The 25576-nt window shown below is 47.2% G+C and overlaps 2 protein-coding genes across 4 annotated transcripts in view; both read right to left on the bottom strand.

The window, feature by feature from the left end:
• Positions 1-15684, bottom strand: part of LOC133122725 (deleted in malignant brain tumors 1 protein-like) — a 41645-nt gene extending 25961 nt beyond the window's left edge. The window contains exons 1-9 of one of the 2 annotated variants that reach the window (XM_061232857.1): positions 15537-15684; positions 11699-12013; positions 11053-11358; positions 9402-9716; positions 8756-9061; positions 6948-7262; positions 6302-6607; positions 4618-4932; positions 3969-4274 (exon numbers count right to left, since the gene is read on the bottom strand). In XM_061232857.1, the coding sequence (XP_061088841.1) occupies positions 3969-4274; positions 4618-4932; positions 6302-6607; positions 6948-7262; positions 8756-9061; positions 9402-9716; positions 11053-11358; positions 11699-12013; positions 15537-15594 (2542 nt within the window). In that variant the 5' untranslated portion in view covers positions 15595-15684. The remainder of the gene's footprint in view (positions 1-3968; positions 4275-4617; positions 4933-6301; positions 6608-6947; positions 7263-8755; positions 9062-9401; positions 9717-11052; positions 11359-11698; positions 12014-15536) is intronic. The other variant, XM_061232858.1, reaches the window with a different exon arrangement.
• Positions 15685-21614: 5930 nt separating this feature from the next.
• LOC133122735 (5'(3')-deoxyribonucleotidase, mitochondrial-like) lies at positions 21615-25576 on the bottom strand. Of its 2 annotated transcripts, XM_061232880.1 has the most exons (6): positions 25323-25576; positions 24719-24909; positions 23265-23365; positions 23003-23063; positions 22457-22571; positions 21615-21828 (listed from the first exon to the last, which is right to left on the bottom strand). In XM_061232880.1, the coding sequence occupies exons 2-6, from the start codon at positions 24902-24904 to the stop codon at positions 21677-21679; spliced, it is 615 nt and encodes a 204-aa protein (XP_061088864.1). In that variant the 5' UTR covers positions 24905-24909; positions 25323-25576; the 3' UTR covers positions 21615-21676. The 2 variants fall into 2 exon arrangements, with proteins under 2 accessions (XP_061088864.1, XP_061088863.1); XM_061232879.1 differs by having other exon boundaries at positions 24719-25576.

The following is a 25576-nucleotide window of genomic DNA, read 5'->3' as shown; positions in this document are numbered from 1 at the left end:
CATTGCTCTTGTGTTGAATGTCACTCTGGATATAAGCATCTTCTACAGTCAGTGCAGTGTACTGAAATGCATCTGCTACAGTAAGTGTACTGTAATGCATCTGCTACAGTAAGTGTACTGTAATTAATCTGCTACAGTAAGTGAATGCAGTGTACTGTAATGTATCTGCTACAGTAAGTGTCCTGTAATTAATCTGCTACAGTAAGTGTACTGTAATTAATCTGCTACAGTAAGTGAATGCAGTGTACTGTAATTCATCTGCTACAGTAAGTGAGTGCAGTGTACTGTAATGTATCTGCTACAGTAAGTGTACTGTAATTAATCTGCTACAGTAAGTGCAGTGTACTGTAGTGCACTGTGAACATGTGGGCGTGGCTGACACTCACCTGCAGTGATGGAGTCGCTGCTCTGATGTCACACTTCTCCCCCTCAGGCTCCAGGTGGGGGCGGGGCTGTGAAGACGGACAGACTGTGTCACAGCGCTAACTCCTAGCGCAGGGGTGTGTCACAGTGCTAACTCCTAGAGCAGGGGCGTGTCACAGTGCTAACTCCTAGTGCAGGGGCGTGTCACAGTGCTAACTCCTAGAGCAGGGGTGTGTCACAGTGCTAACTCCTAGCGCAGGGGCGTGTCACAGTGCTACCTCCTAGCGCAGGGGCGTGTCACAGCGCTAACTCCTAGCGCAGGGGCGTGTCACAGTGCTAACTCCTAGCGCAGGGGCGTGTCACAGTGCTAACTCCTAGCGCAGGGGCGTGTCACAGCGCTAACTCCTAGCGCAGGGGCGTGTCACAGTGCTAACTCCTAGCGCAGGGGCGTGTCACAGTGCTAACTCCTAGCGCAGGGGCGTGTCACAGTGCTAACTCCTAGCGCAGGGGTGTGTCACAGTGCTAACTCCTAGCGCAGGGGCGTGTCACAGTGCTAACTCCTAGCGCAGGGGCGTGTCACAGTGCTAACTCCTAGCACAGGGGCGTGTCACAGTGCTAACTCCTAGCGCAGGGGCGTGTCACAGTGCTAACTCCTAGTGCAGGGGCGTGTCACAGTGCAAACTCCTAGCACAGGGGCGTGTCACAGTGCTAACTCCTAGCGCAGGGGTGTGTCACAGCGCTAACTCCTAGTGCAGGGGCGTGTCACAATGCTAACTCCTAGCACAGGGGCGTGTCACAGCGCTAACTCCTAGTGCAGGGGCGTGTCACAGTGCTAACTCCTAGTGCAGGGGTGTGTCACAGTGCTAACTCCTAGCGCAGGGGCGTGTCACAGTGCTAACTCCTAGTGCAGGGGCGTGTCACAGTGCTAACTCCTAGCGCAGGGGCGTGTCACAGCGCTAACTCCTAGCACAGGGCTGTGTCACAGTGCAAACTCCTAGCGCAGGGGCGTGTCACAGTGCTAACTCCTAGCGCAGGGGTGTGTCACAGCGCTAACTCCTAGCGCAGGGGCGTGTCACAGTGCTAACTCCTAGTGCAGGGGCGTGTCACAATGCTAACTCCTAGCACAGGGGCGTGTCACAGCGCTAACTCCTAGCACAGGGGCGTGTCACAGTGCTAACTCCTAGTGCAGGGGTGTGTCACAGCGCTAACTCCTAGCCCAGGGGTGTGTCACAGTGCTAACTCCTAGCGCAGGGGTGTGTCACAGTGCTAACTCCTAGCCCAGGGGTGTGTCACAGTGCTAACTCCTAGCGCAGGGGTGTGTCACAGTGCTAACTCCTAGCGCAGGGGCGTGTCACAGCGCTAACTCCTAGCGCAGGGGTGTGTCACAGCGCTAACTCCTAGCACTTGGGCGTGTCACAGTGCTAACTCCTAATGCAGGGGCGTGCCACAGCGCTAACTCCTAATGCAGGGGTATGTCACAGCGCTAACTCCTAGTGCAGGTGCGTGTCACAGTGCTAACTCCTAGCGCAGGGGCGTGTCACAGCGCTAACTCCTAGCACAGGGATGTGTCACAGTGCTAACTCCTAGCGCAGGGGCGTGTCACAGTGCTAACTCCTAGCGCAGGGGTGTGTCACAGTGCTAACTCCTAGTGCAGGGGCGTGTCACAGTGCTAACTCCTAGCGCAGGGGCGTGCCACAGTGCTAACTCCTAGCGCAGGGGCGTGTCACAGTGCTAACTCCTAGCGCAGGGGTGTGTCACAGTGCTAACTCCTAGCGCAGGGGTGTGTCACAGTGCTAACTCCTAGCGCAGGGGCGTGTCACAGTGCTAACTCCTAGCGCAGGGGCGTGTCACAGTGCTAACTCCTAGCGCAGGGGCGTGTCACAGTGCTAACTCCTAGCACAGGGGCGTGTCACAGTGCTAACTCCTAGTGCAAGGGTGTGTCACAGTGCTAACTCCTAGCGCAGGGCTGTGTCACAGTGCTAACTCCTAGCGCAGGGGCGTGTCACAGTGCTAACTCCTAACGCAGGGGCGTGTCACAGTGCTAACTCCTAGCGCAGGGGTGTGTCACAGTGCTAACTCCTAGCTCAGGGCTGTGTCACAGTGCTAACTCCTAACGCAGGGCTGTGTCACAGTGCTAACTCCTAACGCAGGGGTGTGTCACAGTGCTAACTCCTAGCCCTGGTGCGTGCATAGGTTCAAGCATCACATCCATAACCAGTAAAATACACATGAAGTGCTGTTCTAAACAAAAAATACAATCATTGTAATTGCAATTTTTTATTTTTTTTTTTGTTAGACGAGGGATCAGGAGAGAGGACTAAGGTACAGTTTGAACAGGAGTGTTTTTAGTCTTTCTCTCCTTTCCTCCATCAGACACACAGGTCTCTACCCACATCTCCGCCTGCCTGAGAGACATACAGAGCTGGATGGGCAACCATCATCTAAAGCTCAACCCAGGTAAGACGGAGGTAATCTTCATCCCTGCTCTAACCTCTCCCTTCTCTGATTTTTCCATCTCACTAGGGCATACCACAGTGACCTCATCCCCTAGTGCAAGAAACCATGGAGGGGTGATGGACAACAGGCTGTCCTTCTCCGAGATCATCGCTACAGTTCCCTGGGCATGCAGGTTCTTCCTGTACAACATCCAGAGAATCCGACCCTTTCTCACCACCTACTCCACTCAGCTCCTTATCCAAGCAATGGTCCTGTCCTGCCTGGACTACTGCAATTCTCTGCTGGCTGGCCTTCCAGCATCTGCCGTCAGACCCCTACAACTGATCCAGAATGCTGCAGCCCGTCTGGTATTCAGTGTTCCCAGACATTCACGTCACCCCCCTGCTCAGCAACCTCCACTGGCTGCCTGTTATGGCTCGCATCAAATGTAAAACTTTGGTGCTCGCGTACCAGGCAGTTAAGGGATTAGCCCCTGTGTATATTCAATAGGCCAACAAGACCCCTCCGTTCTGCCACTTCGTGCCGTCTGGCACCTCCCCCTCACCACACCTGCACTTCACGCTCATGACTGCTGTCTGCTGTTATATATAGACATTGTTTTTTTTGTATTAGCTATTGTTGGAGTCAGGGTATTCTAGCTGCCAACCGTGGTATGCTACTTTGTAAGTTGATGTATTCGTCAAGGGTTCCGATTGTATCTGTATGGTCACGCTAGGACTTGGAACCGTACTGTCCTCTCAGGTCCTCTTCACACATGTACCTCATGCTTTTCAGAGACAGCACAGAAATAAAAAGGGCCATGCCCAGAAGAGGTCCAGAGGAGTTTTGAGAAGAACAAATACAAGTAAACAAGCAAGGTATTGGGCAGAGGTGAACACAGACACAGGCTGCCAGTGTATCAGAGTAATGACTGAGCATGTTTGTCTTATAATATTTACATGGTTAAAATCCTGCATAGTATGTTTTTAAATAAATATTATACTATGTAAATGTTTGACTTCATGAGAAGTTATGGATGTGACGCTAGTCATGGATGTGATGCTTTAACTTGTCGAAGAACCTATGCACTTGTCAACTCATGTGGCCTATTAAGGGGCTATATTCACCCAGCACCACAGAAACTCTCACAGTGCACAGAAGACTCTTACCAGAACACACCAGGCCCACATCGTTTCCATGGGAGCAGGATTGATTCTGTGAGGGTGCTGTGGGGCAGAAGTTAATCTGAGATTCGCTGCCTCTACACTGAATCTCCTCTGCCCACACCTGGCCCTCGCCCTGGCCGAATGCAGCTGCCCCGCGCAGCTCTTTAGGAGCCCCGCAGTCCAGCTCCCTGCACACAACCTCCGCGTCCTGCTGGTCAAAGTCAGCATCACACACCGTGCCCCAGGAGCTCCCATGATGCACCTCTACTCTCCCAGAGCACAGGTCAGTCCCGCCCACCAGCCTGACCTCTGCAGTTGAACAGAGAATAAAGAGAGAATCATCAGAAATGACCAGCACCTTATTCCAGAGACAACATTCAGCACAGCTGTCTGAACACAGGCCTGCACAGCTATTATACATGGAGTACAGCAGTGTGAGATGAGCCAAGCCAAGCCATCATGGTATTGCCATCCCATCATGCACCCTGCCCCTGCTGAAGCTAAGCAGGTGTGGGCTTGGTCAGTTCTTGGATGGGAGACCTCCTGGGAAACCTAAGTTGCTACTGGAAGTGTTGTTGGGGGCCAATTGGGGGAGATCTTCCCTCTGGTTCAATTACCCCCAATGTCCCCATCACTGTGCTGGGAGTCCTACCTGAGCAGATCACTCCAGCATCCTCCCGATGATTACAGCGATGGTTACCCCATCCTCGTGCCCCACACTGTTTCAGTGAGGATTCTGATCCACTGCAGATCACATCATCCATCCATTTTCTCCCAGACCCTGGTCCAAAGTGACCCCCTTTTAGTGCATCTACAGCATCTCCACAGCCCAGCTGTCTACACACCACCCCAGCATCCCTCATGTCCCAGCCACGGCCACACACTGTCCCCCACTCTCCCCGGTGGTAAACCTCCACTCTCCCAGCACAGGGGCTGCTACCATTCACCAGCCTGACTTCCTCCCTGCCTGAGAGAGAGAGAGAGAGAGAGAGAGAATTATCATGTTTTAACACTGATGAGAGGTCTTTAATACAGTTCAGCCAGGTGTACAATGGCTGTTTACCTCCAAGTTGTCACTGTGGCTTCAAAGGATGACCCCAGCAGTGTCTGCAGGAACACAGGGACACCACTAGGGTGCGCTCTACCTCCCTTGCTTTGTGCACTGGACACCAGTGATATGAGCTCTGCCAGTGAGGCCTGTCACATGACTGATTAAGCAGATGACACTTGTGGAACAGCGCTCATCTTTCAGGGAGAAGAAGCCCCTACAGACTGCAGGGCACATGTTGGCCACTGGAGTAGCCAATCGTCTCCTCTTGACCCTACCACCCGGTCTTATATTGGACAATAGAGTGTATGAGTTCAGTGTATTGGACCATAGATCGTACAAGTTCAGTGTAATGGACCATAGAGCGTATGAGTTCAGTGTATTGGACAATAGAGCCTATGAGTTTAGTGTGATGGACCATAGAGCGTATGAGTTCAGTGTATTGGACCATAGAGCGTATGAGTTCAGTGTATTGGATCATAAAGCACATGAGTTCAGTGCATTAGACCATAGAGCGTATGAGTTCAGTGTGATGGACCATAGCGTGTATGAGTTCAGTGTATTGGACCATAGATCGTATAAGTTCAGTGTGATGGACCATAGATCGTATAAGTTCAGTGTATTAGACCATAGAGCGTATGAGTTTAGTGTATTGCATCATAAAGCACATGAGTTCAGTGCATTGGACTCATGCTTTTCAGATACAGCACAGAAATAAAAAGGGCCACGTCCAGAAGAGGTCCAGAGGAGTTTTTAGAATAACAAATACAAGTAAACAAGCAAGGTATTGGGCAGAAGTGAACACAGACACAGGCTGTAGAGATGGTTCTGAGCACTGGGGGGCGACATGGCTCAGGCAGTAAGAGCAGTCGTCTGGCATTTGGAGGGTTGCTGTTTCGATCCCCCGCCCGGGCTGTGTCCAAGTATCCCTGAGCAAGACACCTAACCTCCATTTGCTCCTGACGAGCTGGTCGGTGCCTTGCATGGCAGCCAATTGCCGTTGGTGTGTGAGTGTGTGAGTGTGTGAGTGTGTGTATGAATGGGTGAATGAGAAGCATCAATTGTACAGCACTTTGGATAAAAGCGCCATATGAATGCAAACCATTTACCATTTACTTATCTGGGAGATCATCCAAACTCCCACTTGATTAAACTCACACACACTGTCGTGTAACATTTCACAGTATAATCAATAAAGACCTTGTTAAATATGAACTCCTATGGCCTATTAAGGAGCTATATTCACCCAGCATCACAGAAACTCTCACAGTGCACAGAAGATTCTTACCAGAACACACCAGGCCCACATCGTTTCCATGGGAGCAGGGTTGATTCTGTGAGGCTGCTGTGGGGCAGAAGTTAATCTGAGATTCGTTGCCTCTACACTGAATCTCCTCTGCCCACACCTGGCCCTCGCCCTGGCCGAATGCAGCTGCCCCGCGCAGCTCTTTAGGAGCCCCACAGCTCAGCTCCCTGCACACAACCTCTGCGTCCTGCTGGTCAAAGTCAGCATCACACACCGTGCCCCAGGAGCTCCCATGATGCACCTCTACTCTCCCAGAGCACAGGTCAGTCCCGCCCACCAGCCTGACCCCTGCAGTTCAAGAGATAGTAAAGAGAGAATCATCAGAAATGACTGGCACCTTATTCCAGAGACAACATTCAGCACAGCTGTCTGAACACAGGACTGCACAGCTATTATACATGGAGTACAGCAGTGTGAGATGAGCCAAGCCATCATGGTATTGCCATACCATCATGCACCTTGCTCCTGCTGAAGCTAAGCAGGTGTGGGCTTGGTCAGTACTTGGATGGGAGACCTCCTGGGAAACCTAAATTGCTGCTGGAAGTGTTTTTGGTGGGCCAGTTGGGGGGAGATCTTTCCTCTGGTTCAATTACCCTCAATGTCCCCATCACTGCACTGGGAGTCCTACCTGAGCAGATCACTCCAGCATCCTCTCTATGACTACAGCGATGTTTACCCCATCCTGGTGATCCACACTGCTTCAGTGAGGATTCTGATCCACTGCAGGACACATAAGACATCCATATTGTGCCAGACCCTGGTCCAAAGTGAGCCTCTCCTAGTGCATCTACAGCATCTCCACAGCCCAGCTGTCTGCACACCACTCCAGCACCTCTCATGTCCCAGTGATCATCACACACTGTCCCCCACTCTCCCCGAAGATAAACCTCCACTCTCCCAGCACAGGGGCTGCCACCATTCACCAGCCTCACATCCTCCCTGCCTGAGAGAGAAAGAGAGAGAGAGAATGGTCATGAGACAGAGAGAATGATCAGGTTGTAACACTGATGAGAGGTCTTTAATACAGTTTAGCCAGGTGTACAATGGCTGTTTACCCCCAAGTTGTCACTGTGGAATTAAAGGATATGACCCCAGCAGTGTCTGCAGGAACACAGGGACACCACTAGGGTGCGCTCTATCTGCCTTGCTTTGCACTGGTGCACTGGGCACCAGTGATATGAGCTCTGCCAGTGAGGCCTGTCACATGACTGATTAAGCAGATGACACTCCTGTGACAGCGCTCATCTCTCAGGGAGAAGAAGCCCCTACAGACTGCAGGGACACACGTTTGCCACTGGAGTAGCCAATCGTCTCCTCTTGACCCTACCACCCGCTCTTCTATTGGACCATAGAGTGTATGTGTTCAGTGTGATGGATCATAGAGCGTATGAGTTCAGTGTGATGGACCATAGAGCGTATGAGTTCAGTGTGATGGACAATAGAGTGTATGAGTTCAGTGTATTGGACCATAGAGCATATGAGTTCAGAGTATTGGACCATAGATCGTACAAGTTCAGTGTATTGGACCATAGAGTGTATGAGTTCAGTGTAATGGACCATAGAGCGTAGGAGTTCAGTTTGATGGACAATAGATCGTATAAGTTCAGTGTATTGGACCATAGAGCGTACGAGTTCAGTGTATTGGATCATAAAGCACAAGAGTTCAGTGCATTGGACTCATGCTTTTCAGGTACAGAACAGAAATAAAAAGGGCCATGCCCAGTAGAGGTCCAGAGGAGTTTTTAGAATAACAAATACAAGTAAACAAGCAAGGTATTGGGCAGAAGTGAACACAGACACAGGCTGCCAGTGTATCATAGTCATGACTGAGCATGTTTGTCTTTTAATATTTACATGGTTAAAATCCTGCAGAGTATGTTTTAAAAAAACTTGTATATACTATGTACAGGTTTGACTTCATAAGAAGTAAGAACAGTTCCGCCCTGAATAGAGGAAATGAGGATGTAGAGATGGTTCTGGGCACTGGGGGCGACATGGCTCAGACAGTAAGAGCAGTCGTCTGGCAGTCGGAGGGTTGTCGGTTCGATCCCCCGCCCGGGCTGTGTCCAAGTATCCCTGAGCAAGACACCTAAGCCCCATTTGCTCCTGACGAGCAGGTCGGTGCCTTACATGGCAGCCAATTGCCGTTGGTGTGTGAGTGTGTGAGTGTGTGAGTGTGTGTATGAATGGGTGAATGAGAAGCATCAATTGCACAGTGCTTTGGATAAAAGCGCAATATAAATGCCAACCATTTACCATTTACGTATCTGGGAGATCATCCAAACTCCACACTTGATTAAACTCACACACACTGACGTGTAACATTTCACAGTGTAATGAATAAAGGTCTTGTTAAGTATGAATGTATACGGCCTATTAAAAAGCTATATTCACCCAGCATCACAGAAACTCTCACAGTGCACAGAAGACTCTTACCAGAACACACCAGGCTCACATCGTTTCCATGGGAGCAGGATTGATTCTGTGAGGGTGCTGTGGGGCAGAAGTTAATCTGAGATTCGCTGCCTCGACACTGAATCTCCTCTGCCCACACCTGGCCCTCGCCCTGGCCGAATGCAGCTGCCCCGCGCAGCTCTTTAGGAGCCCCACAGCCCAGCTCCCTGCACACAACCTCTGCGTCCTGCTGGTCAAAGTCAGCATCACACACCGTGCCCCAGGAGCTCCCATGATGCACCTCTACTCTCCCAGAGCACAGGTCAGTCCCGCCCACCAGCCTGACCTCTGCAGTTGAACAGAGAATAAAGAGAGAATCATCAGCAATGGCCAGCACCTTATTCCAGAGACAACATTCAGCACAGCTGTCTGAACACAGGACTGCATAGCTATTATACATGGAGTACAGCAGTGTGAGATGAGCCAAGCCATCATTGTATTGTCATACCATCATGTACCCTGCTCCTGCTGAAGCTAATTAGGTGTAGGCTTTGTCAGTACTTGGATGGGAGACCTCTTGGGAAACCTAAGTTGCTGCTGGAAGTGCTGTTGGGGGGCCAGTTGGGGGGAGATCTTCCCTCTGGTTCAATTACCCCCAATGTCCCCATCACTGCACTGGGAGTCCTACCTGAGCAGATCACTCCAGCGTCCTCTCCATGATGACAGTTATTTTTACCCCATCCAGGTGCCCCACACTGCTTCAGTGAGGATTCTGATCCACTGCAGGACACATAAGCCATCCATATTCTCCCAGACCCTGGTCCAAAGTGAGCCTCTCCTAGTGCATCTACAGCATCTCCACAGCCCAGCTGCCTGCACACCACCCCAGCATCCTTCATGTCCCAGCGATCATCACACACTGTCCCCCACTCTCCCCGAAGGTAAACCTCCACTCTCCCAGCACAGGGGCTGCCACCATTCACCAGCCTCACATCCTCCCAGCCTGACAGAGAGAGAGAGCGAGAGAGAGAGAGAGAGAGAGAGAGAGAGAGAGAGAGAGAGAATTATCATGTTTTAACACTGATGAGAGGTCTGCAATAAAGTTTAGCCAGGTGTACAATGGCTGTTTACCCCAAAGTTGTCACTGTGGATTTAAAGGATATGACCCCAGCAGTGTCTGCAGGAACACAGGGACACCACTAGGGTGCGCTCTATCTCCCTTGCTTTGTGCACTGGACACCAGTGATATGAGCTCTGCCAGTGAGGCCTGTCACATGACTGATTAAGCAGATGACACTCCTGTGACAGCGCTCATCTCTCAGGGAGAAGAAGCCCCTACAGACTACAGGGACACACGTTGGCCACTGGAGTAGCCAATCGTCTCCTCTTGACCCTACCACCCGCTCTTCTATTGGACAATAGAGTGTATGAGTTCAGTGTGATGGATCATAGAGTGTATGAGTTCAGTGTATTGGACCATAGAGTGTATGTGTTCAGTTTGACGGACCATAGAGCGTATAAGTTCAGTGTATTGGACCAAAGAGCGTATGAGTTCAGTGTATTGGATCATAAAGCACAAGAGTTCAGTGCACTGGACTCAGGCTTTTCAGGTACAGCACAGAAATGAAAAGGGCCATGCCCAGAAGAGGTCCAGAGGAGTTTTTAGAATAACAAATACAAGTAAACAAGCAAGGTATTGGGCAGAAGTGAACACAGACACAGGCTGCCAGTGTATCATAGTCATGACTGAGCATGTTTGTCTTATAATATTTACATGGTTAAAATCCTGCAGAGTATGTTTTAAAAAAAATAGTACATACTATGTACATGTTTGACTTCATGAGAAGTAAGAACACTTCCGCCCTGAATAGAGGAAATGAGGATATAGAGATGGTTCTGAGCACTGGGGGCGACATGGCTCAGGCAGTAAGAGCAGTCGTCTGGCAGTCGGAGGGTTGCCGGTTTGATCCCCGACCCAGGCTGTGTCCAGGTATCCCTGAGAAAGACACCTAACCCCCATTTGCTCCTGATGAGCTGGTCGGTGCCTTGCATGGCAGCCAATTGCCGTTGGTGTGTGAGTGTGTGTATGAATTCTGAATGAGAAGCATCAATTGTACAGCGCTTTGGATAAAAGCGCTATATGAATGCCAACCATTTACCATTTACGTTTCTGGGAGATCATCCAAACTCCACACTTGATTAAACTCACACACACTGGCATGTAACATTTCACAGTATAATCAATAAAGACCTTGTTAAATATGAACTCCTATGGCCTATTAAGGAGCTATATTCACCCAGCATCATAGAAACTCTCACAGTGCACAGAAGATTCTTACCAGAACACACCAGGCCCACATCGTTTCCATGGGAGCAGGGTTGATTCTGTGAGGGTGCTGTGGGGCAGAAGTTAATCTGAGATTCGTTGCCTCTACACTGAATCTCCTCTGCCCACACCTGGCCCTCGCCCTTGCCGAATGCAGCTGCCCCACGCAGCTCTTTAGGAGCCCCACAGCCCAGCTCCCTGCACACAACCTCTGCGTCCTGCTGGTCAAAGTCAGCATCACACACCGTGCCCCAGGAGCTCCCATGATGCACCTCTACTCTCCCAGAGCACAGGTCAGTCCCACCCACCAGCCTGACCTCTGCAGTTGAACAGAGAATAAAGAGAGAATCATCAGCAATGACCGGCACCTTATTCCAGAGACAACATTCAGCACAGCTGTCTGAACACAGGACTGCACAGCTATTATACATGGAGTACAGCAGTGTGAGATGAGCCAAGCCATCATGGTATTGCCATCCCATCATGCACCCTGCTCCTGCTAAAGCCAAGCAGGTGTGTGCTTGGTCAGTACTTGGATGGGAGACCTCCTGGGAAACCAAAGTTGCTGCTGGAAGTGTTTTTGGTGGGCCAGTTGGGGGGAGATCTTCCCTCTGGTTCAATTACCCCCAATGCCCCCATCACTGCACTGGGAGTCCTACCTGAGCAGATCACTCCAGCGTCCTCTCGATGATTACAACCAAGTTTACCCCATCCTGGTGATCCACACAGCTTCAGTGAGGATTCTGATCCATTGCAGGACACAGCACCCAGCCATATTCTCCCAGACCCTGGTCCAAAGTGAGCCTCTCCTAGTGCCTCTACAGCATCTCCACAGCCTAGCTGTCTGCACACCACCCCAGCATCCTTCATGTCCCAGTCATCATCACACACTGTCCCCCACTCTCCCCGATGGTAAACCTCCACTCTCCCAGCACAGGGGCTGCTACCATTCACCAGCCTCACATCCTCCCTGCCTGAGAGAGAGAGAGAGAAAGAGAGAGAGAGAGAGAGAGAGAGAATTATCATGTTTTAACACTGATGAGAGGTCTGCAATACAGTTTAGCCAGGTTTACAACAGCTTTTTACCCCAAAGTTGTCACTGTGGATTTAAAGGATATGAACCCAGCAGTGTCTGCAGGAACACAGGGACACCACTAGGGTGCGCTCTACCTCCCTTGCTTTGTGCACTGGACACCAGTGATATGAGCTCTGCCAGTGAGGCCTGTCACATGACTGATTAAGCAGATGACACTCCTGTGACAGCGCTCCTCTCTCAGGGAGAAGAAGCCCCTAAAGACTGCAGGGACACACGTTGGCCACAAGGGGGAGAAAAACCTTTTACTTTCTCGACCCAAGAACTGCTTTACTGCCCATAAGAATGCTGCCTGAGACACGCACAATCTCAAACGGAGCACAGACACAAAGTATTGCATACTCAAAAGGGAATCAGCATTACCAGTGTGGTAAAGGTGCTGGTGTAAGTAGAGGTTGAGAACATATATAAACTGAGTCTTAACTGAGTCTGGCATTTTAAAAGATTTCCACATGAAGTTTGCACAGGCGTGCACCGATGCACTAATTTATGGAAAGTTTTTTGTATATACGTTTAATCACTTGGACACTCCAACAGGTGTAATATATCATTAATGTGCTGCCATAATGAAATGAAATGCTGTGGAGAGAATGTCACATTTCAGTTCAGCAAAAACTCACCAGAGACTTTTCACTAAATTAATCTATTAAAAATGCAATACTTGCATCTGAAGTGATACTAGTAATATATAAGCCTAACTTAGGACATACATTTGACATGATACAAGAGGTTGTATTTTTAGGAGCCGTCTGTTTATTTGCTGAATTTACTACCTGACTTTTTCATGAATATCAAATGCAACGAGTATGAGAAATCAGAAACACCATAAAGATCTGTAAATACAATACAACAAATACATGAGCATAATATTTTTTATAACTTTACTAAGGGTTAGGGTTAGACAAGAGGGATAGTGGAAGGGGGATGAGATCAGGAGGGAGGACTAGGGTAGAGTTTGAAAAGGTGCATTTTCAGTCAGTCGAAATAGGGGGAGGGGTCCTGACAGTTGTCATTCCACCTCTGAGGAACCAGAACCGAAAACAGGCATAAACATGCAGCTCAACCACCTGGTGCTTGTAGTGAGGGAACCAGACCAGAGCTGGCAGACCGGAGTGGTCTAGCTGGGGAGTGATTAAGGATTGTATGTAAGGTGGGGCAGTCCCCTTAGCAGCCTGAAATGCCATCACTAGGGCCTTGAAGTGGATGCGTGCGGCAATAGGAAGCCAGTGGAGGCCAATGAGGAGTGGGGTGACATGAGCCGACCTGGGCTGATTGGTGGTCAGGCGGGCTGCCGTAATCTGTGGTGTTTAGAGGCTGCCTGTAACCCTGCTCTTACTGGAGAGCCCTTTGACCAGCAGACCCTCTGACCCCTTGGCCCTGGCCCCCAGTCTCTGACCCCCAGTCTCTGGCCCCCAGTCTCTGGCCCTGACCCCCAGTCTCTGACCCCCAGTCTCTGACCCCCAGTCTCTGACCCCCAGTCTCTGGCCCCCAGTCTCTGACCCCCAGTCTCTGGCCCCCAGTCTCTGGCCCCCAGTCTCTGGCCCTGACCCCCAGTCTCTGACCCCCAGTCTCTGACCCCCAGTCTCTGACCCCCAGTCTCTGACCCCCAGTCTATGACCCCCAGTCTCTGACCCCCAGTCTCTGACCCCCAGTCTCTGGCCCCCAGTCTCTGACCCCCAGTCTCTGGCCCCCAGTCTCTGGCCCCCAGTCTCTGGCCCCCAGTCTCTGACCCCCAGTCTCTGGCCCCCAGTCTCTGACCCCCAGTCTCTGGCCCCCAGTCTCTGACCCCCAGTCTCTGACCCCCAGTCTCTGGCCCCCAGTCTCTGACCCCCAGTCTCTGACCCCCAGTCTCTGGCCCCCAGTCTCTGGCCCCCAGTCTCTGGCCCCCAGTCTCTGACCCCCAGTCTCTGGCCCCCAGTCTCTGACCCCCAGTCTCTGGCCCCCAGTCTCTGAACCCCAGTCTCTGACCCCCAGTCTCTGACCCCCAGTCTCTGGCCCCCAGTCTCTGACCCCCAGTCTCTGACCCCCAGTCTCTGGCCCCCAGTCTCTGGCCCCCAGTCTCTGACCCCCAGTCTATGACCCCCAGTCTCTGACCCCCAGGCTCTGACCCCCAGTCTCTGGCCCTGATTGAGTGTGGAGAAGCAGGGGAGGAGGATTAATCTGTGCTGTATGGATGGATGCGATAACGGACTTGAAGACACTCCAGATCTAGAACAAACAAAACATACATGATGGGGAATTATTCTATAATTTCTAATTAATTATAATTCTTTTATAATGTATTATTCATGATAATTATTTCATAATTCATCATTATATTATAACAAGTCGGAATTGTAATAATATAATTATGAATTATATTTCTGATTCCATGAAATAAATACACCTATGTTGGCACTAATTCCAAGAGAGGACGTATTTAAACAAGAAGCTTTCACACGTTGCAAGGCATAGTTCAGTGCGGTATGTCAAGTTTAAAGCAGCACTGCACAATCTAGGTCCAGGTGCAGAATTTCTATCTTTAAGCCATCTGTGAATGTGAGTTCATCAAATTTCCTGAAGGTCGTGCAACTCGACATGCCACACTTAAAGGTACAGCAGGTAAGATTTCTGTTTTAAAGTATTGTTACAAGACCATTTCCCATCATTGAAAAAGACTCACTGTCATGTTGACTCAACCTCTGCCTATGTAACGAAAAGACGTTTCATATTATTAATCATAGACTTCGGGTTTTGTGAAATTCAGATTAAAAAGATAGTAAAATCGAGCATGCGTTTTACAATAGGTCGTCCTCTCTCGGCTAACGTTAGCTGGCTCGCTCGTTAAATTACATTTTATTTTAAAAATTATTTTTACAACGTTGGCTAGCTGGACTTTGGACTCACGTTAGTTTCTAACAACGTTGAGTATAACTTCTGAATGGCGTAGAATTTAACAGGACAAAATAGCTAACTAATCGGCGAATTTAAAAGGATTTTAGAAATCGGTGTTCTACGTTTAGTCAGTGTTGCAAATAAAAGGATTCACCAGACTGGGTCGTGGTTCTTAACTCCACCTCGGCTGCGTCTCGTGTCTCCCGCTTTCCTTTTTTTCAACTCGATTGGTAACCAGCCTAGAATGATCTTGGGAAATACGCCGAGACAACATTACTTTTAAGCACGGTTGTCATTTCAACAAGCACTGACCAAAAGAGAAATAGCAAGTAAAACTCGCCTTTATTTGATCTGTGAAATTCCTGCGTTCTTCTTCAGCTCAGGTTGGTGCAGAGGCAAAATATAACAGAAGCTTGTTCTTTGATAGACGCTTCAGGTAAGGCAGCCAGGATATACACAGAACAATGCTGTATTAAATAAACAGTGAAATACTGTGGGAAAATCAGTGTGTTTTACAGTGTGGTACTCACTGGCTGTACAGAGCAGGAGCAGGGAGGAGAGAGAGAGGAACGACAGACATCTCTCCATCTTCAGCGCAGACAGCAGAGTGGATGCTCACACCTTCCCCTCTGAACTCTGAGATAATGGGAACCCTGCGCTTGGACCATGGAGACAGGCTTGGACCCTGCCATCGAGAGCACACCCCCACCCCCCACCAATCACACTCACTGCTCGGCCACGCCCACAGAAGCTTCAGGGACTGAGAGCCAGAGCAAATAAGACTATTTCCTTTCAAGCCCCCCTTTGGGCTCTTTTCATAGTTAGAGTTTAATACAATGCTTTGTTGTAAATGCTCAATATGAGGTTTCGACTGAGTGTTGGAAATGCTCAATATGAGGTTTTGACTGAGTGTTGTAAATGCTAAATATGAGGTTTTGACTGAGTGTTGTAAATGCTCAATATGAGGTTTTGACTGAGTGTTGTAAATGCTCAATATGAGGTTTTGACTTAAATGCTCAATATGAGGTTTTGACTGAGTGTTGTAAATGCTCAATATGAGGTTTTGACTGAGTGTTGTAAATGCTCAATGCTTACTTTTGGTTTAGAATGCCCAATTTTGATTTGGTGTAAAGATTTGTTTCAAGGAATGATTGAGCTTCATTGTGGTGATTAAATATTTATGTTAATTGCTTTGAAAATGATTGATTAGCTTTTCTAAATTCAAGATTAATATTGTACGGAAAGTGTGGGAAAATTTTTATTGGCTCACAAAATATAGCTCATATGGCATTAACCGTGCAATTTGTGCAAAGCATTAATATGTGCCCACTTCTACTAATGTGCATGAATATGTGCCCACTTCTCCTAACGTGCAGAGAGAAGCTGTCTACCTGTGGAAATTTCCACTGAACTGTCGCAACGCAAGCAAATATGGGCATGAATACCAGTAAGATAAGAGAATCAGGAACATTTGTTTCAAATATCATCACGAGCTTGCAGAAAAGCAGGAGCCCACCCAACCACGAAGGAGGGGGCCACACTGGATTGACCCCAGAGCTTAGAATTGTTTCTCTTGGTGCATGTGCTGGCTGCTGACTGGAGGGAGACAGGGACTGCCCCACTCTCCCCAGCAACAGAATGTGTATATAAGCTGTAACGAAGCATAAGGCATGGTTCTCCGCTTTGGAACCGCTGGATCCGATATGCATATTGTATGAAGCTGTTAAACTCTGACTTGTGCAGAGCTGTTATTGTGTTGCAGATTTGTATCCAACAAAAGTCTATTGATTTCAGCGCACTTATCCCTGGTTATGGGAATGCACTTTACACTTTGTTGTCCATCGCTCTGGATAAGAGCGCCTGCCAAATGCCATTAATGTAACGTAATGTTTGATGTGATTTCAAAAGAAGCTCTTCTTGCCAATACCAGCCCAATCGTCCTGCTTTCTGCGGTGGCGTGCGCTCCTCGTGTCGATGTTGAGAGCTTACCGTATGGACTCTAAAAGGGATGGGGATGAGGGTGTCCCTCTACTCCTTTTTGCAGTAAGAAGTAACTCAAGAAACCCTAGGGTTTTTCAAACACTTAAAAAAAAACAAAAGATTTGGTTTTGTTTATTTGGGTTGTGAACAACCATTTTTAGGAGGGGGATGTTATGTATGGGGGCATGTGTGGTTCCAGTCTTGCCCTGCAGGTGGAGCCAGGAGGTGAACCCTGCACTGATTGCTAACCTGCCACACCTGCCATGGGCTGGAGTATATAAACTCCTCCCCTTCCTCCACATGGTCTCTCCTTGTCTTGGCAGCCAGCTCTGCAGCAGCAGGGCCTTCAACAGCCACCATTTTGTTTTGAGCAGTTCATAGTTCTTGTGTTACAATACATTTAGTTCTTTTCAAACACTTTAACTGTGTCTCTTTCCTCTGTTATATTCCCTGAGCCAGGGTTGTAACAAGCCCTGTATCTGTTTTTTTGTTGGTACTTGAATGTGCTCTTGCAAACTATTTTGTTAAGCCATGAAAGAAAACTGAATTGAATGAATACTGTCCTAAAGGAATTATATTGTGTACATAAGTAAATAGTTAACTTAATTTACAAACATTTCAGTGCCTGTGAATGGTTATTTGCAGTTAAGCTTGAGAACATCGAGCTCTAGTTTCTTTAGAGTGAGCCTTTTAGTAGCCTACACTATAAGTTAACATACAGAGGAAGTTGAAAGCTAAAAGTGAGTAAATACCTTGTTGTCATAAAAGTCTTGCTATACAGTCATGAATACACAGTAAAAAGACAAAATATACACACTTATTGTTAGAGATAACACTTTAGTTAAAGAACTCAGGTTAGCTACCCCTATTAATTGCCCGGACAGCAAAGGAGCGCTACATGTTGTGGGGAAGAATACATTTCCAGCTTCATTGTTCTTGGATGGTCACCTAACACCTCAATCATACTGAATGATCAAGGGGGGTTAGGAAGCCCATCCTGAATGATCAAAGGGGGGTTCACTGTCTGCTTTGTTGACACTGACCATTTGGTTTCCTTGGTCACATGTGCATGTGTTCGTCGGCCTGTCACCCAATCAGGGACAGGCACCTGTATTTTACATCAGGAGGTTTGGGGCATAAAAGCTCATTCCTTTGTTACATTACATTACATTATTGGCATTTGGCAGACGCCCTTATCCAGAGCGACGTACAACAAAGTGCATACCCATAACCAGGGCTAAGTGTGCTGAAAGACCCTAGAGGGAAGTACAATTTCAATTGCTACCCGTACAACAAAGATAAGGACCAGGGCGTTTTTTAAAATTTACAACGGTAGCCATTTTGCGCCAGAACGTTCACCACACACCAGGTGGGGAGGGAGAGAAGAGTGTATTGCCAATTAAATCAGGGGATGATTATGTGGCAGGTTGAAAGAGCCAGGTTGGGAATATACTCAGGATTTAACTGGATAATCTGGTATATGCGCTGTGTGTTATAACTGGATAATCTGTGCTAAATGTTGTTATTTGTGTTATAACTGGATAATGTGATAAACGTTATTTGTGTGTTATAACTGGATAATCTGTAGTAAATGTTATTTGTGTTATAACTGGATAATATGTACTAAATGTTATTTGTGTATTATAACTGGATAATATGTACTAAATGTGGTTATTTGTGTGTTATAACTGGATAATATGTACTAAATGTTGTTATTTGTGTATTATAACTGGATAATATGTACTAAATGTTGTAATTTGTGTGTTATAACTGAATAATATGTGATAAATGTTGTCATTTCTGTGTAACCGTTTATGTTTCATGCTGCCCCTTGGCCAGGCCAGATTTTTAACTCCAATGAGACTTTTACCTTTAAATGAAGGTAAATAAAAATAAAAATAAATACTCGTACTACTGTCATTATTTATTATGACACATAATTAATAATCATATAAATATAACACATTCACATTTAAAATAAAAAAATTCACATGAAACACTCTGACAATCAGTGTGGTGTGCAGATGTTTTTATTTATTTAAATGGCATATGCCAAAGATGATATTTCCCTGACCAAACGCAGGGGACATTTGTAATGACAACAATGTGAAATGGGGTTTACGATGCGCATCAGGTAATCGGCTTTTCTTGGACCTTTCTGTGATAGCTGACATTCCTGGAATTCTTTTTTTTTTTATAGATATTTTTTAGGTCTTTTTCAGCTTTATTGGACAGTATATAGTATAGAGAGACAGGAAGAATGGGAGCGAGAGAGAGAGGGGAAGACATGTGACAAATGTCAGACGGTGGGATTCGAACCGCCGACGTCGCGGCTCGCAATGATCCACAGCTGCTCTGTGCTCTGCAACCAGGCTAGTTTTATTTCTGCATACATTTTCTTTCAAACGTATGAAAGAATATCATCTATTTTTATGTGAAAATGTATATGATTCCTCCAACAAGGAAGGTGTCTGACCCGCTCAGGTTCCCAAAATACTGGAGGAGTTTACCAGGAATTTACACCAGGAATGTAATTCAGACAGTAACGCACTTTGCACAATTTAATCACAGCTGATGCTTTTCAGAGCTATCAGTTCATCAAACTGCATATTCCGTGGATTAGTACCCCTTCATTCTTCTGTTTGCAAAATAAACCATTGGACAATATCATCAATATCATCTTATGGTTCTGCAAAATAAACCATTGGACTGGCACCTTCTGTTCAATATCATCTTATGGTTCTCATCATGATGGTTATTACATGTTGAGTGTTAAGGGGAAAGCACCAGAGAGCAGACAGACTGAATCCACACAGAGTTAAATTCTGGGGTAACCTTGCCCCTAACTCTGGGTGTGATGTGTGTCTCAGGACAACTAGACCATGTAAAGGTTACCATGTATATTGCAACCACCAGTTTCATACATGCAACGTCATAACTAACATGTTAAATACACATTTTGACATGTAAAAAATACATTCCTGACAGTTTTCTATGTCATATGATGTGTACATTATTGTCATGTACACTGTTCCCATGTATATAAACAGGAGCCTACTGGTTGCTGCGAATCTGTAAAACCTTTGTATGTGTAACACTGTTAAGGCTAACCGCTACATGGCTCAAACCAGCCTTTCCAAAGCACATGCAAACAACGTTCGGCAACAGACAGACATGTACGTGTTGTATATTTGAATGTGCAAACGTCAATATGAATGAGTGTGCGTTCACACGCATGCAAGACGCTGTGTGTGTGTGTGTGTGTGTGTGTCTCGCGTCACACACACTGAAAAGTACCCTGAATCGACAGTATTTTTAGGTTGTTTTGAGGTTAGTTTGATTTCTGTTCCTCATTTGTTTTTTCTCTCATAAGACAAAAAACTGAGTTGGGAAACTTGAGGTAGTGTGCGGTTTCCCATATCTGTACAAAAAAAGTTTAAAATCAACTGTTGAAAAAAGTTTAAAATGATTCAACAAAAAATCTAAAACTACAAGGAAATAAAGTAATATTTTTTTCCTCCCAAAACATGTTGGCACAACCGTGGCAGAGAAGGAGAGAAGTATTTTGATCTGGTTTCTCACAGAAATACACAGGAAGGGACCGGCTATAGCAGCCAACTCATAATTACACATTTAGGAAACATAAAAAAAACTAACCACTCTCCTTTTGCACATGCCCAAAAACATCACCTTCTACAATTAAAATGAATTAAACAAATACCTACTTGGATGGATATAGGGCTTTTGTTGACTTTTTAGCCTGAATTAATAATTATTTAAAAAAATAGTTCAAAGAAAGCGGAAACTGTCAGCAAAATGGCCCCCAGAAGTGTAACTATCAGTAGTAACAGTAACTACGGTAACTATCAGCAGCCTTGGAAACAGGATGTGGGGAGGGAGACTTTAGCCAATGATTAACTTAAAAAACAGCAGCCAGGGCTAGTAATCAATTTATCATGAATATTTATCAACTAAGGCCTTTACCTATCAGGTGTGATGACGCTGTGGACCTGCGGGAGTGTGGGACAGGCTCAGGAACGGGAGGAGGCGAGGAGTCAGGTGGGGAAAGGAGGTGCGAGGCGCGCGGTCGGATTCTGGATCCGATGGGCGGCAGGTAGGTGTGAGCGATGGCACGCCTGGCCTTGGGCCTGCTGAATTCTGGGTAATCCCAGGAGTGGTGAATTCTGGGTAATCCCAGGAGTGGTGAATTCTGGGTAATCCCAGGAGTGGTGAATTCTGGGTAATCCCAGGAGTGGGCACTGAGGCACAGCGGCCATGACGGTCTGTGTGAGCGGAGACTTCACCTCACAAACAGACAGGGGTTTTGGTGTGATGTTCAGGTGATGTAGGGGTGTGTGTGTGTGTATATGTGTGTATATATGTGTGTGTGTGTGTATGTGTATATGTGTGTGTGTGTGTGTGTGTGTGTGTATGTGTGTGTATATGTGTGTGTGTGTGTGTATGTGTGTGTGTGCATGTGTGTGTGTGTATGTGTGTGTGTGTGTATATGTGTGTATGTTTGTGTGTGTATATGTGTGTGTGTGTGTGTGTGTGTGTGTGAACACAAGAGTTTCCTAGGCGTTAGGGCCCACAGCTACATGAGAACGGTGAGAGACAGGGGTCCTGGTTTGCACGCGGTTCCAGCCAGCCTGGGGGTCGCTTGTGCGAGTGGTGGATGGGAGGGGGGGGGTCACTGGCGTTTGCCCTCCAGCAGGCCCCTCCAGTCATGGGCCCAGGACAGCAGGCGGCGGCGGGGGGGGTGTGGGGGACAGTCGGGGGGCAGGTGCTGGTTGTGGCAGGCCAGGAACAGCACGTGCTCCCAGGTCGGGTTGGGCTCGACCCCTGCAACAGGAGCCAGAAACAACTGCTGAAATCCTGCTGTTGAATTACGTTACATTTCATTTATTTACTTTTATCCAAAGCCACGTACAAAACAGTGCATACCAAGGTCATAGAACAAACCACCAAACTGGTCGGATAAGGTACAATTCACACAGGATTGGTTGTAAGGCCATGAACATGTGTCCAGTACACAAGGTAGATAGGCCAAGTCTGTAACTACCATACTGAGACATCTACAACTTCAGGAACTACAGTACCGAGACAAATAAAAATACAAATACAATACAAATAATTCCGGTCTCACCAGCCCTGAGTCAGTAACTGTTTTGGATCTGAATACTTTTCTACGCTTTACTAAGCTTGTCTGGTGTATTGGAACCTATGAAATACTCTCAAAAAGGACACATCCCTGCCCTCTGGTCCTCTTGGTTGGTTCAACTGTGCCAGGCAAGATCAATTGAGCATAGAAAAGTGACATGTTGACTCACCCTCTGCCTGTGTTTATCGTCCTATACAGTTGACGGGCCGTCACTCCGTACCAAAACACTACGGTACAGGCCGCCCTGATATGTTCTCACGTGTGCAGACAGACACAGACACACACACACACTCTCTCACACACACTTACCATGGATATCTGGTTTGTCATCTATGAGGAGATCACCTGACACCACTGTCTTGTCTCTGGTGAGAATGATCTGCTCCAGGAACTCATGGCCAAAGTGCTTCTCTATCCAGGCGTACTAGACGAAGACCAGAACATCAATCCCACAATCCCTCTTTGCACAACACAATCCCACAATCCCCCTCTGCCCAACGCAATCCCACAATCCCTCTCTGCTCAACACAATCCCACAATCCCTCTCTACCAAAAGCAATCCCACAATCCCCCTCTACCTAACACAATCACACAATCCAACAATCCCCCTCTGTCCAACACAATCCCACAATCCCTCTCTGCACAACACAATCACTCTCTACCCAACACAATCCCACAATCCCCCTCTGCCCAACACAATCCCACAATCCTTCTCTCCTCGACACAATCCCACAATCCCTCTCTACCAAAGACAATTCCACAGTCCCCCTCTACCTAACACAATCCCACAATCCCTCTCGACCAAAAACAATCCCACAATCCCCCCCCTGCCCAACACAATTTGGGAACACTCACCTTCTCATACGGACAGTGGCTGTAGTGTTTTATTGGACTGGTGCAAATGAAGACATCCGTACTGGAAGAAAAACAGTAAAGTTGATGTTTCCCCCGAGACCAAATGGGGGCAGCACTAGCTCAGGAGGCATTGAGCGGTTGCCTGGCAGTCGTACGGTTGCCGGTTCTAACCCCCAATCGCTCCCAACCAGCTGCCTGGAAGCTTGCATGGCAGCCTATCGCCGCTGGTGTGTGAATGAGAGGGCGAACTGGACAAACGTACTTTTCCATTTCAGACATCTCCTTGACTGCCTCCACGGCTCCGGGTATTGGGTCCAGCTCTAGAAAGAAGTTCTTTGACTCCCAAATGCTCATGGCCTTCTCCTGCACAGGCGATGTAATCAGTGTTAGGTCATGGAGCTGGTCGCTCACGTAGAATTCTACAAAATCTAAATAATAATGTTCCAGCGGTGACTGTTACAGTGAGTTACAGTTACAGTTGTTACAGAATATAATAATGTTCCAGCAGTGACTGTTACAGTGAGTTAGTTACAGTTGTTACAGAATATAATAATGTTCCAGCACTGATTGTTGCAGTTACAGTTGTTACAAAATATTTGTGATCGTGTAATGGAGTCTCGTTCGGTCCGCGGGAGAATGCCTGCTGAGGCACGCCCACCTGGGTTTCCATTCATTCCGTTTTTCAGGGCGTAATTTTCAATCACCATGGTAACAGGACACGCCGTTTGTGTAACTTATTTTAACATGTCACTGGTTCGGCGACAACAGTTCCTTATTTTGTAAAATGTGGGTGGTAAAACAAGTGTGGGGGATCGACCGATAGGGACGTAAATACCCTCACATTAAAGCTGGAATTCTGCACTCTAATCTCATCGTTTCATCGTTTTATTTCAAATCCAATGTGCTTGAGTACAGAGCGAAAACAACATAAATTGTGTCACAGGCCAAATACTTATGGACTGCACTATGTACATACAGTATGTACGATATGTACGTACTCAATTGGTATCATTAAAAGATTTTTCCAAACATGAGCTCTGAACCAAACCAACGTTATCGGAGAATAGGTGTATAGATGTCACAAGCAAGGGAATTTTGGGAGCAAAGGTGTTCCAATGACCCATGCATACAATTCTGTGACCTTTCGACGCTGTGCTGGGCTATATAAAGTGTTCTAACTCCGCAATGCTATCTTCTTTTAAAGAAGAACGCTGCGTTTCTGAGAGATTGTTTAACTTAAACGCCTAAATACAATTGTGTGATTGCAGTATTGATTGTACATAACGCTGGCATGCTTATAAAATATGTAAAGTACATTACCAACTCATAACAATTACACTTTTTGTCAAGTTTGACAGGTTTGACACATGACATCGCTGCGGACCTGATATGAAATTCCAAGAAATGTTACAGGAAACCGGTAACAGCAGAATGTAGCTGTCCGACGCACGATTCTGAGAAATAATTAAGCATGCCAGACACATTAATTTGACACGGAGAACAGGCATTGTGCACCCACAACTGACGTGCCATGTTGACTCGTGGGACCTTTAGCTGGCTGGGACTGACAATGAAAACGAGACAATAATGACAGATAAACGAATCCGATAATAAATGGCAAGGAGCTTCACTCACGGTTCATGACATTCCTTCAGTTTTCCTTGCAACGAGACATTGAATAGCTGACTGTCTGGTTAATGGCACAATGTTACTTACGCAGAGATCGCTTCGTAGTTGTCCGTACTGGGTTGAGACCCAGAATCCTCTCCTGTCCTGCAGGTGAATGTATGGTTCGTTTGGGTACTTGGCTCTGTACTTTTTCAAGAATCCTCCTTCAAAATCGGCAATCACTCCATCCATGTCCACCAGTACGCGTAGCCGCTTACCTCTACTCGCGTGCATTTTCGCTGGTACGTCGACGATAGATAAATCAGCAAAACATCTAAGGTTAGCAGAAATCGATGCACCTTCTAGCCTTAGAAAGCGTAGAGTAACGGGTAGTAAAGTCATTATTCTTGACAGGCTAATCTAACCTAACCGCTTGCACGTCGTGGGTGTGCACGTCTCAAATGAACAGTAACCTTTCTCGACGCGAGATAAGTCCGCCTTAAGTTGTATTTTACTGCACCTAAATCTCAAGGTTAGAGCTGCAATCTATAATACGATTGTGCTTCATACACTCTTCGCATTCTCAGCAATAATCTTTATGCACCTCATGTTTAGATATACACCAAGAGACACACACGCATGGCCAAAGGTGTAAATGTCATTTGCTTTTGTGTCCGTTGCTACATTACCGGCGTGATCTGTGCATTTTTACCTGATTTTGAGTGTCTGGAACTAATATTTGTATTGCATTTGATTGCACAGTAGACCAGCAGCTAGCTAGTTGCTAGCGACAGTGTGCCCAGTCTTCCGTGTCAGCGCCCGCTATTTTTGGGCTTTTTTACATTTGTGACACCCTGCAGGTTTGAGGAAGCACAGAGCGGTTGGCTAACGTCACTGCCGACTGATCCCTGTCAGTCAGTTGTACTAGAAATCAGATTCTGCAGCGGCGAGCACGCTCCTCGACCT

This window comes from Conger conger, chromosome 2, assembly GCF_963514075.1.
Source record: "Conger conger chromosome 2, fConCon1.1, whole genome shotgun sequence".
Lineage (NCBI taxonomy): Eukaryota > Metazoa > Chordata > Actinopteri > Anguilliformes > Congridae > Conger > Conger conger.
This window is presented reverse-complemented; position numbering and strand designations above follow the sequence as displayed.